This window comes from Rhinoderma darwinii, chromosome 13, assembly GCF_050947455.1.
Source record: "Rhinoderma darwinii isolate aRhiDar2 chromosome 13, aRhiDar2.hap1, whole genome shotgun sequence".
Lineage (NCBI taxonomy): Eukaryota > Metazoa > Chordata > Amphibia > Anura > Rhinodermatidae > Rhinoderma > Rhinoderma darwinii.
In genome coordinates this window covers 57,023,259-57,037,576 of record NC_134699.1, presented here as the reverse complement: position 1 = coordinate 57,037,576, position 14,318 = coordinate 57,023,259, and the positions used below count along the sequence as shown (strand labels likewise).

General features: G+C 44.5%; 1 protein-coding gene across 1 annotated transcript in view; it reads right to left on the bottom strand.

The window, feature by feature from the left end:
• Positions 1-14,318, bottom strand: part of LOC142666618 (alpha-N-acetylgalactosaminide alpha-2,6-sialyltransferase 2-like) — a 139,284-nt gene that overhangs the window by 10,221 nt on the left and 114,745 nt on the right. Inside the window, exons 2-7 of the mRNA XM_075846747.1 lie at positions 12,409-12,790; positions 10,227-10,392; positions 9,489-9,654; positions 9,268-9,406; positions 8,025-8,128; positions 2,329-2,412 (exon numbers count right to left, since the gene is read on the bottom strand). Of these exons, the coding sequence (XP_075702862.1) occupies positions 2,329-2,412; positions 8,025-8,128; positions 9,268-9,406; positions 9,489-9,654; positions 10,227-10,392; positions 12,409-12,790 (1,041 nt within the window). The remainder of the gene's footprint in view (positions 1-2,328; positions 2,413-8,024; positions 8,129-9,267; positions 9,407-9,488; positions 9,655-10,226; positions 10,393-12,408; positions 12,791-14,318) is intronic.

Sequence of the window (14,318 nt, the reverse complement as noted above, 5' to 3'; positions counted from 1 at the left end):
GCGGAGGGGTGTGGGGGGGGTATGGAGGGGTGTGGGGGGGGTTTGGCGAGGGTGTGTGTGTGTTGGCGGGTATATGTGTGGCAAGTGTGTGTGCGGGGGGTATGTATGTCAGTGTGGGGTTGTGTGGGGGGGTGTATATATATAACACATACATATATGTACACACACACACACACACACATATATACACAGACACCCACACACACATATATAATATAGTTATAGTCCTTTTTGGCAGGTAATCTAGTATGCATGGTCAGATTTAACACGTCAGGTGCAGTAGGCCGACTAAGTGGTCCGGCAGTTTTTCATTGTCCCAGGTCTAGGCTGGAACAGGTGTCCTTTTATGTTAACGTCAGGGAGGTAGAGCCTAATGCTTGGGTCAATAATCCTCCGTGTGAGAAAGTGTGGAGACCATCAAAGGTGGAAAAACAAGACACACCACTGTACACAAGGCGATAAGGAACAATAAAAAGGCTTTCACCTGAAGGAATCCGGCTCAGCAATCTCAGTCGTCCCACTGACATCTGCTTATATTTACTCAATAGTCCGCACATAGGCCGTGTTCTGAAGACCGGAGGTGTTGGTCTTAAAGAGGCTCTGTCACCAGATTTTGCAGCCCCTATCTGCTATTGCAGCAGATCGGCGCTGCAATGTAGATTACAGTAATGTTTTTATTTTTAAAAAACGAGCATTTTTGGCCAAGTTATGACCATTTTTGTATTTATGCAAATGAGGCTTGCAAAAGTCCAAGTGGGCGTGTATTATGTGCGTACATCGGGGCATTTTTACTACTTTTACTAGCTGGGCGTTCTGACGAGAAGTATCATCCGCTTCTCTTCAGAACGCCCAGCTTCTGGCAGTGCAGACACAGCGTGTTCTCGAGAGATCACGCTGTGTCGTCACTCACAGGTCGTGCATCGTGTCAGACGAGCGAGGACACATCGGCACCAGAGGCTACAGATGATTCTGCAGCAGCATCGGCGTTTGCAGGTAAGTCGATGTAGCTACTTACCTGCAAACGCTGATGCTGCTGCAGAATCAACTGAAGCCTCTGGTGCCGATGTGGCCGACACGATGCAGGACCTGTGAGTGACGACACAGCGTGATCTCTTGAGAACACGGCTGTGTCTGCACTGCCAGAAGCTGGGCGTTCTGAAGAGAAGTGGATGATACTTCTCGTCAGAACGCCCAGCTAGTAAAAGTAGTAAACACGCCCCGATGTATGCACATAATACACGCCCACTTGGACTTTTACTTTTCAACACGCCCACTTGGACTTTTGCAAGCTTCATTTGCATAAATACAAAAATGGTCATAACTTGGCCAAAAATGCTCGTTTTTTAAAAATAAAAACGTTACTGTAATCTACATTGCAGCGCCGATCTGCTGCAATAGCAGATAGGGGTTGCAAAATCTGGTGACAGAGCCTCTTTAAAAGAGAGTTATCCCACAATAATGCCATTCACAGTGCCCCATTACAGTGCCAGCCAATGTACACCATAACAGTGCCCCACAAAACCGATCTTGTGCTCTCATAACATTGTCAGCCATTGTATTCCCATAACAGTGCCAGCCAGTGTCCTCAAAGTGCCAGTCACCTGCCCTCATAACAGTGCCAGCCACACTGCTCCGTATCTATGCCATTCAGTGTCGCCGTAACAGCACCAGTCTCTGTGCCCCATAAAAGTGCCATTAACAGTGCCCCATAATAGTACCAGCCACAGTGCTACCACAACAGTACTAGTCACAGATCCCCCACAACAATGACTGGCACTGTGCCCTTATAGCAGTGACCGTACAGTGCCTGTTTTAGTGCTCCCATAACAGAGCCAGCCAAGCCCACATTACAATGCCAACCACCCTGCTCCTCTGACCTGCAATAGTAATAGTTGACATGTAGGAAAAATTGGCAAATGCCCTACAAATTTTTTTATAATTGTCCATTAAGAATGCAGAAATCGGGGTCTCTGCATTCATCATATTTTTACCAACTAATGATTTAAAAAAAAAAATATTATCAACATTTAATAACCTCAATGGCAACACCAACCACACACCGTCCGGTCTTCCCTTCCCCTTACAGTTTACCCCAATAGGTGACATGTCAGTGGCCAAGGTGACGTCCTATTCTGCCTGACCGAAGCCACCACTGATAGGCTCCATGACCGCACAGGATCATGGGAAGGGTGGTTCATGTCTGGGCAGTAGATAAGACTAGTTGTATTTTTCCTGCCCAGCTCTATTGCTTCCCGAGACAAGTCCCCCGGCCCCATAGTTTATAGTATAAATATCCAGCTGGTGGTCCGGTGTTTTTGAAGAACCCACCTGTTCCTTAAGTATCGCATGAAGTCGGGGTGCAGGATCTTAAAATGTTCTGTAGTCAGGTTCTTGCCAAAATAACGGGAAGGACTATGAACAGAAAGAAGAAGGGGGATATTAATCTCTGTTTATATCAAAATGCCAGATCAGAGCAGGTCCCACCTCTGGGTCCCTCACCTACCCCCGCCGTTCACCGATTCATCCCCGTTGCACTCTCCATACAGTTAAATGCAGAGGTGTTCACCCTTTTGCAAATTACAGCATAGACGCCCCTTCAATCTAAGCAGTGGATGGGTATGATTAAAGGGTATGCCCACCATTGAATACCATTTTGCTATATAAATACAATCGAGTTAAAAATTTTGTACAGCCTGTATTATACTACGGAGCTGCATTCACAGTTCTGCAGGTTGTCATTGGAAACCGTCAACAAGCTAGTTTCCAGACACACCTCTAAGGCCCTGTTCACACAGAGTTTTTTGCAGGCAGAAAATTCTGCCTCAAAATTCCGTCTGGAATTTTGAGTCATATTTTGATTTTTTTTACTGCCTGAAGATAGAACGATTAAAATTGAATTTATTAAATTGTTTCATTAAAATGAGCCATCTTAGCCCTAAATACAATGTGAACAGGCTCAGATAAGGTGGTCAGTAATGAGGAGAGGTGTGCTGATGTGATAGTATAGTTGCACACACCAAACACCTCCTCACCCCTAACGATATATTCTACTAGCACACCTCACTGACTAACAGACAATCCAACGCGTTTCAGTGCCACATGTATAGGTGACACATCATCAGGGATTATCAATTCTTTTCGATGTAGTGTGTTATTTCACTGTTAATTAAGCCGGCTAGCACAATTGTGTGCTTGTTATACCTCCCGGCGCGTGTACGACACTAATGCACTGGCCGCACACGCGCCGGCGAAGTTCCGGTCTATTTGACAGGCCTAGGCCCACCCACTGTGCTGACGTGGCTTGGGCCAGGCACCAACCCGCAGTAACCACGTCAAAAAAATGACGTTGCAGGCTGAGTGCCGAGCCTCCTTTCTAGCCACCAATCAGCTTAGTTAGGGACGCAAAGCGTCCTATGTTGCCATGGAGATCAAAAGGCGGACGAAATCTCACATAAAGGATCAAATACCGCAGTGCACATATCTCTCAGCAGAAAAACAATGCTAATAATACATGATCCCTACGATCCCAGTACAGCAAGGCACAAACCTTCATGTTACTACACACTGGAGTCGCCGGGATCACTCGGACCTACCTACAAGACACATAGAGTGTAACAGCTAAAAATGCCCGAGACATTCAGTATCAGGCACCAACCCGCACTATGCTCATACATTGCCGACCCTCCCAGAAAGTCATCTAGAGGGCTTGACCAATTGACAATCAACGTCCCAGACAACACTGGGGATCGACAAACTAGTGCAAAGCCCCTGCAGCGAATAAACGCAGTGCAACAACCGAAAAAAGACCGTCAAGCAAAAGACGCATGACTGCATTGATTACCCAAAAACATCTTAGAGCATTTCGCTTTGTAACCGGAAAAAGCAGATATACATAAACACCCAAAAACACCCACACAGGGAAATAGGTCTTAAAACAAGTAGAAATTAAATTACAGGAAACACGCATATGAGATCTGCTCATTGAGGCCTTGGGGACAGATAGTCTGTAGGCGGTGGATCCACTGCGCTTCTTTTTGCATGATCCTCCTATCTAAATCACCGCCTCTCAGTGTCTGTCTAATACATTCCACCCCTTGAAATTTAAGGCACGAGGGGTCACCTTTATGACGCTCCCAGACATGACGTGAAACCGAGGTATCTTCTTGTCGCCTAACGTCACCAATATGTTCCCTAATCCTCCTTCTGAATTCCCTTATCGTTTTCCCTACATATTGCATTGTACAATCACAGGTGATCAAGTAGACCAACCCCCTTGTTTTGCAGTTCATGTAGGACCTGTTTTCAAAGCTCTTCCCTGTGATGGTACTAGTGAATTCACTGCTACAGAGTACTGACGCACAGGCCTTGCAGGACCCGCATCTGTAGCTACCCTTTAGACTCTGATTTAGCCATGTACCGACTGGCTCCTGAGTATTTAAATGGCTATGCACGAGCCGATCTTTCACATTACGTCCACGTCTATAAGTAATAAGAGGAGATTTTCCCACAAGGTCACCAATGTCAGGATCCGCTTGCAGAATGCCCCAATATCGTTGTAAAATGCATCGAACCTCAGCACTGGCCGAATCAAAAGTGCCGATAACTCTAGCTGTTTCCTCCTCCCCTTTCTTTGGTTTAGGGTTGAGTAAATCATCCCGATTTCTGCCTAGGGCATCCTGATAAGCCTCTTTTAGTACCTGTCTCGGATATCCACGACACCGAAACCTATTCTCTAGTTCGCGTGCCGAAATCTTATAGTCGGATATAGTTGAACAATTGCGGCGTACCCTCAGATATTGGCCCTTTGGAATACCACGTCTCAGACTTAAGGGATGACAGCTTTCCCATCTCAGGAGACTGTTCGTAGCAGTAGATTTTCTATACATGTTGGTCTGTATAGCTCCTGAAGGTGTCTTTTGAATCAACACATCAAGGAATGTGATCTTATTCTCATTTATCTCATGCGTGAAAAAAAGGCCTAAATTGTTCACATTAAGAACCCCCACAAACTCAACGAACTCAGCCTTAGTTCCCTTCCACAATATCAGAATATCGTCTATGAAACGAATCCATAGAAGGATACAAGAGGTCCATTTTTCCATTAGTTCAGTGAAGACACATTCTTTTTCCCACCAACCCAAAAATAGGTTGGCATATGTGGGAGCACAAGGACTCCCCATAGCCACCCCTTTGAGCTGGTGGTAGATCTTCTGATCAAATAAAAAGAAATTGTGCTCCAATATGAATCTCAATAATGAAATCACAAATTCATTGTGGGCCTTAAAGTGTGTACCTTTTCCTCTCAAAAAATATTGGATGGCACAACATCCGAGTTCATGAGGAATCGAGCTGTACAATGCCTCCACATCAAGTGAAGCAAGAAACACATCCTGATCAAGACGGATGCCCTCCAATTTCCTCAGGGAATCCATAGTATCCCTCACATAAGAGGGTAATGATAATACAAAGGGTCTCAATATCTGATCCAAGTAAACACTTGCATTTTGCGTCAAACTATCTATCCCAGATACAATTGGGCGACCTTTAAGGGGTGTCGTCCCCTTGTGGACTTTGGGTAAACTGTAAAATGTTGCCACCTGCGGAAATTCCATTAACATGAATTTGAATTCTTTCTCACTGATCAAATTGAGAATTTTAGCTGGGTCAAGAATGTCCTTAAGCTGACTCTTAAAAATCCTAGTGGGGTCAGACTCCAAAACCCTATAGCACTGTTGGTCATGCAAAATATGAAGACACATTCTCTTGTAGCGGCTGCGATCCATGACCACGATATTGCCGCCTTTATCGGACTGCTTTATAACAATCGTGTCATCAGATTCAAGAGATCGCAGACCAGCCATCTCCTCCTTGGTTGTATTAAAATGACCAATCTTCAAGTCATCAAGTGACTTGAGCTGGTCTTCAACAACCTTTACAAAGACATCTATGGGTGTATTGTCATTTAAAGGTGCAAATTTGGTAGAAGGCGCCCTCAGATCTGTAAATGGGCCTTCACCAATTTCTCTTTGACCTTCCTCCCATAATCCCTCCAATAGTCTGAGGTCTGGCAGGTCATCCTCCACTATGCCCAACTCAAGACATTTACGTCGATCGTGTGTCTTAAAAAATTTTTGCCATTTTAATTTTCGAGCAAATAGGTTTAGATCCTTAACCCAAGTGAATAAGTTGAATTTATTTGTAGGGACGAATGATAGACCCCTTCTGAGGATACCAATTTCCTCACTATTAAGCACTCGGGAGGATAAATTAATGATCTGGGACTCATCCTCCTCAGATCTGGACCTACAGCCTATATGTCCCTTCTGTCCCTCAAGAGGTAGTCCGAGATGGGATGGCTTTTGGCTAAAAAACCACCTCCACGACTTTGTCCTTTACCTCTCCCTCTTCCCCTCAGATTAGCCCGGGTGGGATAACGACTCTGGTCCATCCCTCCCCGTTGTCGCCTAAACTGAATTCTCCCCTGTTCAGGGATCGTAGGGATCATGTATTATTAGCATTGTTTTTCTGCTGAGAGATATGTGCACTGCGGTATTTGATCCTTTATGTGAGATTTCGTCCGCCTTTTGATCTCCATGGCAACATAGGACGCTTTGCGTCCCTAACTAAGCTGATTGGTGGCTAGAAAGGAGGCTCGGCACTCAGCCTGCAACGTCATTTTTTTGACGTGGTTACTGCGGGTTGGTGCCTGGCCCAAGCCACGTCAGCACAGTGGGTGGGCCTAGGCCTGTCAAATAGACCGGAACTTCGCCGGCGCGTGTGCGGCCAGTGCATTAGTGTCGTACACGCGCCGGGAGGTATAACAAGCACACAATTGTGCTAGCCGGCTTAATTAACAGTGAAATAACACACTACATCGAAAAGAATTGATAATCCCTGATGATGTGTCACCTATACATGTGGCACTGAAACGCGTTGGATTGTCTGTTAGTCAGTGAGGTGTGCTAGTAGAATATATCGTTAGGGGTGAGGAGGTGTTTGGTGTGTGCAACTATACTATCATATTTTGATTTGCCTGCACGTCGTTTTTCGCGGTGTTTTTCGCCGTGAGCAAAAACGCAGCGAAATAGGCTTTCTCTGCCTCCCATTGATGTCAATGGTACGTCAGAGACGTAAACGGACAAAGATGGGGCATGTCGCTTCTTTTTCCCGCGAGACAGTTTTTCCGCTGGCGGGAAAAAAAACGCCTCCGCCTCCCATTGAAATCAATGGGAGGCATTTTCGGACGTTTTTTGGCGCATTTTCCGATGCGGTTTCCGCATAAAAAAACTCTGTGTGAACACAGCCTAATAGCTTAGCAAGCTGAAACACTGCAGTGGGAGAGTCAGGGTATGTTCACATGTAAAATTGCAAATGGCTTTAAATGTTTTCAGATGTTTTTGCAGCCAAAACCCTTTTTTTTAAGCCATTTTGGCGTAGTTTTCCCATTGACACAATGAAAAACTGCTCCAAAAACAGTTTAAGAAGTGACATGCTCCTTGTTTTTATGGGAGTCTTTTTACGACAGCAGCGTAAAAAAACACCCTGTCTGAACTTCGTAGGCGTTTAGCATTTTTTAATTCGTATTTTGAGGTGTTTTCGCCCTGAAATACGCTTGAAAACGATGTGCGTGAACTTACCCTTAGGGTCCTCTTACACGGCCCAACGTGGGCCAAGTAAACGAGCGCTCGATTGCTTCCTTCACAAGGAGCTGTGTATCGGGTCGAGCGGTCGTTACTACGATCGCTTGTCCCCATAAATTTCTATCATGTCGGCAGCACGCCTCCCTGTTAAATGTTAAAGGGCCCTTAGTGTTTCCCACCTTTAAGATGGTCTGTGGTATAAAGTTGGAACTTCCAAGGATGCAGACATTGAGCCAGGATTTTTTTTTAGCTCTGAAGCCTACAGAATTGTGAATACAGCTCTGAAGTATAATACAGGCTGTAACAGAATAAGTAATGTGTTTACAAAGTTACAAGTCTACCCCACCTAATAGGAAATCCAATTAGAGATAATTGACGACTTACTCTTTGCCCTGGTCTCTGCCCTGATCGATGGTGGTGTTGGTGAGAGCCGCCCGCACCATTAAATAGTCCCTGTTATGATCCGGTAAGAGGATGTAGCGAGTTTCCTATGGAGACATAGGTTTACAGTTAGATCCTTGACATGGATCAAGACACCATATTCTGTAGGGTTTCCGTGTCTCTTACAGCAAAGCTTACAATCTAATTTACCTACATAGGCAATCACTAAAGAAACACTATAAAGGAAAACTGTGCAACGCCATGTGAATGGCCTGAGGAGGCGGAGCATGACACAGGGTTTAAAGAACACCAAAGATAGAATCTCTGTGTCATGCTCCGCCCTTTTAGGCTCTGCTCTAGGTATAACAGTGTATTAATTTTTCTTAGAGTGTCTCTTTAACACGAAGGGTGATGCAAGACAAAATTGGACGCGGATTTCTTGCAATTCTAGCATTCTGCAAGTCGTCAGAGGTTGAAAATAAAAAAGTGCCGTCCCCCTTCCAAATTCGAGATCAGGTAGACGGACCGGTCTATTTGATAAACTCAGCCTTCTGTCATAAGTCCCACCCTTGAGTACTCTGGTTACACCCTCTACACCACTTCTAGCCATGCCCTCATCAAGACAGGTCTGAGAATAATCATAGTAGTCCCCATCGTGCTAGTCTCATACTGATCGCTAGTCCTTGAACAGGGTGTAGTGAAGTGACCAACTTCTGTTCCCCTACAGCCGGGGAGGGCATGGTCTTCACATTCGCTCATGGACGTTACACCATTGAATGGACCACCACACTGTAAATTAGGGAACACAAGTCAGTCCTAAGGGCATACATACCATAGAGGAAGACCATGTGGCTGCTATAGGGCCATGGAGAGGAGGCCCAGCCCTGGTTGGTCCCATCCTCTTTGCTACTGTGTGGCAAGAACCTTTGCAGGACTCCCCACCGCAAAGAGACTCTGGAACCACCTACTCAATGCAGTCACAGAGAACTGGTGCTCGATCATACTTCACCCCTATATTGACTATATTTTTAGTGGGCAGTGTAAAGTCTTCTTGTCTTGATGACCAGGGGCGAGTTTTGGGGAAGGAGGGGATGACCCAGAACCTCAGTTCATACTTCATGAGTTGATAAGTATTTGTGAGATTCAGGGATGTGAATCCACATTTGGCAGATAGGGTGCTGAACTGGACTCTTTGAGCGCGTCAGATGCCTATAGGTAAAAGTGACTTGTCTATATTTTGCATTACCGGTGTACGGGGAACCGACTTGAATCCTTTATGTCCATATGCATATAATGAATTCATCAATGTATTTGTTGAGAATGAAAAGAATGAGGTTCGGTTCCCAACATCGTTCTCAAAACCCTTAGTGATGGCGCCATTCACCCTGCAAGTCAAACCAAGAAGAAGATGAGGAACTGACTCAAATCATGGTCCCTATGGTGAATCTTAGAAGTGACGCTTAATACCTAAAAACATAGTCATGTGAATCAATCTCTCGTCCCATTCCGGATCCATTTAAAATGCCACCATTGCCCACCACAGCACATCGAATACAAGGTGACAGCCCTTTCCAGGTGTCGAACATATAGGCATTACCCGTGGAGTTCATCAGATTCAGCGTTTCATTAATAACTGGAGAAACATACAAGGAAGTATTAGGTAGGTTACGAGTCAATGTGCCTGCCATGTTCCTAATCAATGTTCCCACCACGACCAATGGCTATGTCACATGGGCCGATTATTTGCCCATAATATTTGCTGCCCAAAGACAGGAGAGATGTGGGCACAGGTAAAGTTTCCACCTCAAAATGTCTGCTTTGCTTGAAAATGATGTAGAACTTCTGATGAAGACTGAAGAGCCATAAAAGTGGTCATCAGAAGAAGAATGGTCAACAGAATGGTCGGTAGTTAGTCAATGTCTAAACCAAGTTACATTATCTCATATCAAACTGGTGGACATATGTCTAGCTCATCAGATCGTCAACCAACTCAAATGTCTTTATAGACCTTACGCAACCAGTTCTAACTGATTGCTGCCAAAGGTTGTAACCCTTTGTGCCACCAAACCATCCATATATCTGAAGGCATGGAGCCTAATAATGGTGGAAATGTCTATTTTGCACCATCTTACACAAATTTGGAGTTCTCTTGCCACCGATGCCCAAGGAGAACATGAAGGTTTTGATATAGACAATAAAACTTACCCTCCCAGGTCACTCCCCTCCATCCTTGAGCACCACTATATCTTTTAAGTCTTTGGTATTCCGACTCTTGAGCGTGTTTCTTCCACTGCAAAACTGGAATCATTTCCAAAAACATATCTTGGAATACCTCACTCCGGAACTTATCTCTGGTGCGGTTTGGACATTTCTGTGGAGATATGAAGACTCCATTAGATATGTGTAGATGTTCTGAAAAGATCCTTCAAAATTCTCAATTGTTGAAGTACCACTCTTTGACACCCATCATATAAAGCATAATCCTACCTTTCTTCACTGGTTCCTCAAGGACCATTTCTGGGATTAAGAGTTTAACCATTACCCTCGACTTAACCCCTCATCTCTTGGCCAGAGTGTACTGCTCTGGAGGACTTGTTTTGTCACCGTTTTATTCAGACAACCCATTTATTTAATTGGGCACTGTGTAATACTTAATTTCCCCTCTGGTGGCACTGCAGGGATACAGAACACTTACTGCCAGGTTTCTCTTACAGATTACAGCTGATTGCTGGGGTTTCCAACAGGTAGACAATTTGTGATCCGTTTATAGTCAAGGGACCCGTCTGACTATTAAGTATTGGCCAACGTGGACACCGACTTTAATGATTTACGTTACATATTTAGAGGATGTACATACAGGACAATGTAGTATTGTATGCACGGACATTATTTTGCTTTGACTTTTTTTGGCAGCTGATTTAGAACATGTTTTTAGGGATGGGTGAACACTTTATTGGCCATGTTTGGCTCAATGGTTACCGATGTATTCATGTGTTTGCTGTTAGGTTTAATTGTCGAATAAAAATTTAAGATGGAAAGTGTCCAAATGCAGTGTGGATTAACTGACCTGCAGTGGAAATAGAGTAGGTGACAGCCCCAGTGATCAACGGGAACCGGCACATGGTGAATGGGGAGTACGTGGTGCACATTAAGATGAATAGGTGACCATATACTACATGCCCTGATCTGGTTAATAACGTGGGGACCCTAATAGGTCATATGGAAAGGGATCTGATCTAATTATTCAAAGTAATATTTAATCTTCGTTTATATAGCAACTCTGCTGTGGGATGTCCCAGGTTAAATTTTTGCCTGGGTCCCCAACATCTCAAGGAACATCCTTGGTGAAAGTCAGAATTTACATTTCCACAACTAGGTTCTAAACCTTCTTGACCCCACTTGTTCCCAGTAATGACCATGACGAAGAACCTACCAATCACCTATGACCGGCGCATTGTACATAACATTTAGTAGGGAATTTAGTTATGCTCCAGGATGTGAGAATTTCCAACTTTTCAACAAAAATTCCACCCAAAGAAAAAAAAGTCTTTGATCACTATTTGCTCAAGATTTTCTGCCCCGTCTCATGGTGACGTGAATAGATTCATGTTTACAGAAGAAAAACATACCTAGGGTTTGTCTAAAGGTGTGTTCTTCTAATTGGAAACCACAAACAAGCATGTTGTCTGCTGTTGATGGATCGTATAAGGGGTATATATATTTTTCTAATAGGTTCATACTACCTGCAGCTAAACATATGCATATCAAGAATACTTGCATTGAGGCGATAAGACTTCATGGCTATTAAGGTGTTAATGAGACTAGCATGCCTTCATATTGTTAAAGAACCAAGCAGAAACACACCAAATAAGACAAATCTGTCAACAGCTTGCTGATGGTTTCCAAAAAGAAATAGTCATGTAGAAAAGCAGATGTCTCCTGGGGAACCCAAAGCGAGCTCACCTTTGATCTAAGGGAATATATATAATATAGAGGCAGTCCTTACAGCTTATATGGGACACTGTGAAAGGGGAGGGCTCCTTCTCAGGTTGGTCTTACCCCCTTTGACCATGGGCTAAATAACCAGGATGAGGGGAGGCATGAACCATCACAAAATATGCCGCCTCCATTTTATGGGCCTTCCCTCAAACTGGGAAACCACCTCCAGCTCTCAAATCAGAAAAAGTAGCACCAGGAACACAATACTACTGATATTTACAACACCCTAATATGAGAACGCCTTCTATCTCTCTCCCATCCATTCCACCCCTGTACCAAGGTTACTCACTTCGAGAGCCACCCTGGTCTTATTATTCTAGTATCTTCAAGGATGGCAGATATTTCACCAACCCTGATGGGCATTGACAAACTAAAATTTTTGACTTACAGAATTGATGTGGGTGTCATCAGTCGCATACTTGTCCCCCAAGTAGCTGAAGGTCGTGGAGACTCGACCCATTGTGGTTGGATTTGGTACAGATTTTGGAGTTGATACATTGAGGGGTTTGATGGTCACGTTTGGTCCTTGGGTGGCCACATGTGGGGGTATTACGGACTCATTTAGAAGTGTAGTGGTCATTTTTGTAGTCTTTATGGTGACCGTAGAGGACTGTTTAACTTCATCAGTTTGTTTTGGTTTTTCAGTCACTGCTAAGGGTCTCGTTGTGGCCTTGGGTTGCAGAGGCTCTGTAGAAAGTGCTGTAGTTGTCCATAGTCGTTCGTCTATTTCTTTCGACCCACTGTTGTCTTCTGGTTGGCCAACATTGTAGCTGTAAAATATTATGACAGTGAGAATATTGTGAATGGTTTATCAAACCTAGTCCATTCAGACACCTTACTTGGTATTATGTGACCCCCCCCCCCCCCCCCGAGCAGGCTTCTTATCCAATAAAAATCCAGGAAAATTAAACTTTTTTTTACTTCAGATGACACATCCGTTAACTGCCAGCCAAAGATTAATCCACCCATGAACTCTTACCAGTGAACCCCTTGGCCAAATGTTCTACATATGCCCATGTCCTCATATTCGCAGGTGGAGTGGTTTCTGGAAACCTCTTGAAACAATAGGCCTAGTTGTCCGCCAACAGTGGATGCCTGAAAGTGTCTGGCAACCATTTATAAATATATTGGACTTTAAAGTCCTTCCTGACTCTGACCAGACCAGACGACTGAGTAATTTTTAAAGAATGTCCAACTTTGACCAATGGAGTGAACTTCCCGGGCCCATTCCCTGCCGCTTTGTTAATTTTGAAGACACATTTACTGAGTTAGGTGGAATTCCAATTTTATTTTTAACAAAAAATGTACCGATAATTTACACAGGCCTATGGTACAATCAACTTCCCAAACACTGACTTCCTGGTGACTCTGGGGTGGGCTTGTGCTTATACTTACCAGCCAATCTGAACAGGATGATCTGCAGTATAAATCATAGACAAGGAACAAAGGAGAAGCCTGGGCTTCTCAGGAGCTCAGAGGTAGATCTTAGACCGTCAATAGACAAATCTGTTAACCCCTTAACGACCAAGGACGAAAATGTACGTCATGGTCGGCTGCTACGGTAGTTCCCGCACCATGACGTACATTTTCGTCCGCAGTACAAACTGTCACTCTGTGTAAACACAGAGTGACAGACCCGCGCTGACAGCTGTCCTAGACAGCTGAGACATCAGTCTCGCCGGTCAGCGGACCATCGCCGCTGATTTCGGCAGTTAACCCCTTAAAGGAACAGTGTCATCACAAATTATTTTTTTATATGTTAAAGATGTTAGTGCTTTATTAAAAACGTTTATATTCATTTGTGTGTTTGTGTTTTACTTTTTCTTATTTTTACACTTTTTCTTCCCTATGGGGGCTGCCATTTTTTGTTCCATTTCTGTGTGTGTCGATTAACGACACATACAGACATGGAATACGGCAGCCACAGTCCCATAGGGACTGCGAACGGCTCCCGTCCCATTGACTGCAGTGTACGGCGTCTGTGTGGGAACTGCGCATGCGCCGCTCCCACACAGTCCTATTCGAAATTGGCGCCGTCCGGCGCCATTTTGCTGTGTACCGGAAGTCGCGGCCGGACAGTAATATTACTACTTCCGGTCGCGGCTTCCGGATTTCTGCACTTGCACCAGCGGCAGCAAACGGAGCGGACGGGCCGGAGGGAGCCGCGGCGGCAGGAGCAGGTAAGAGATTTCAATGTATGTTCGTGTTTGTGTGTGTTTACTACTGTATGTAAACCTACTACACTGTGGGTTAGCTCAAAAAATGACACACAGTGTAGGAGGTTACACCGTTCAAACC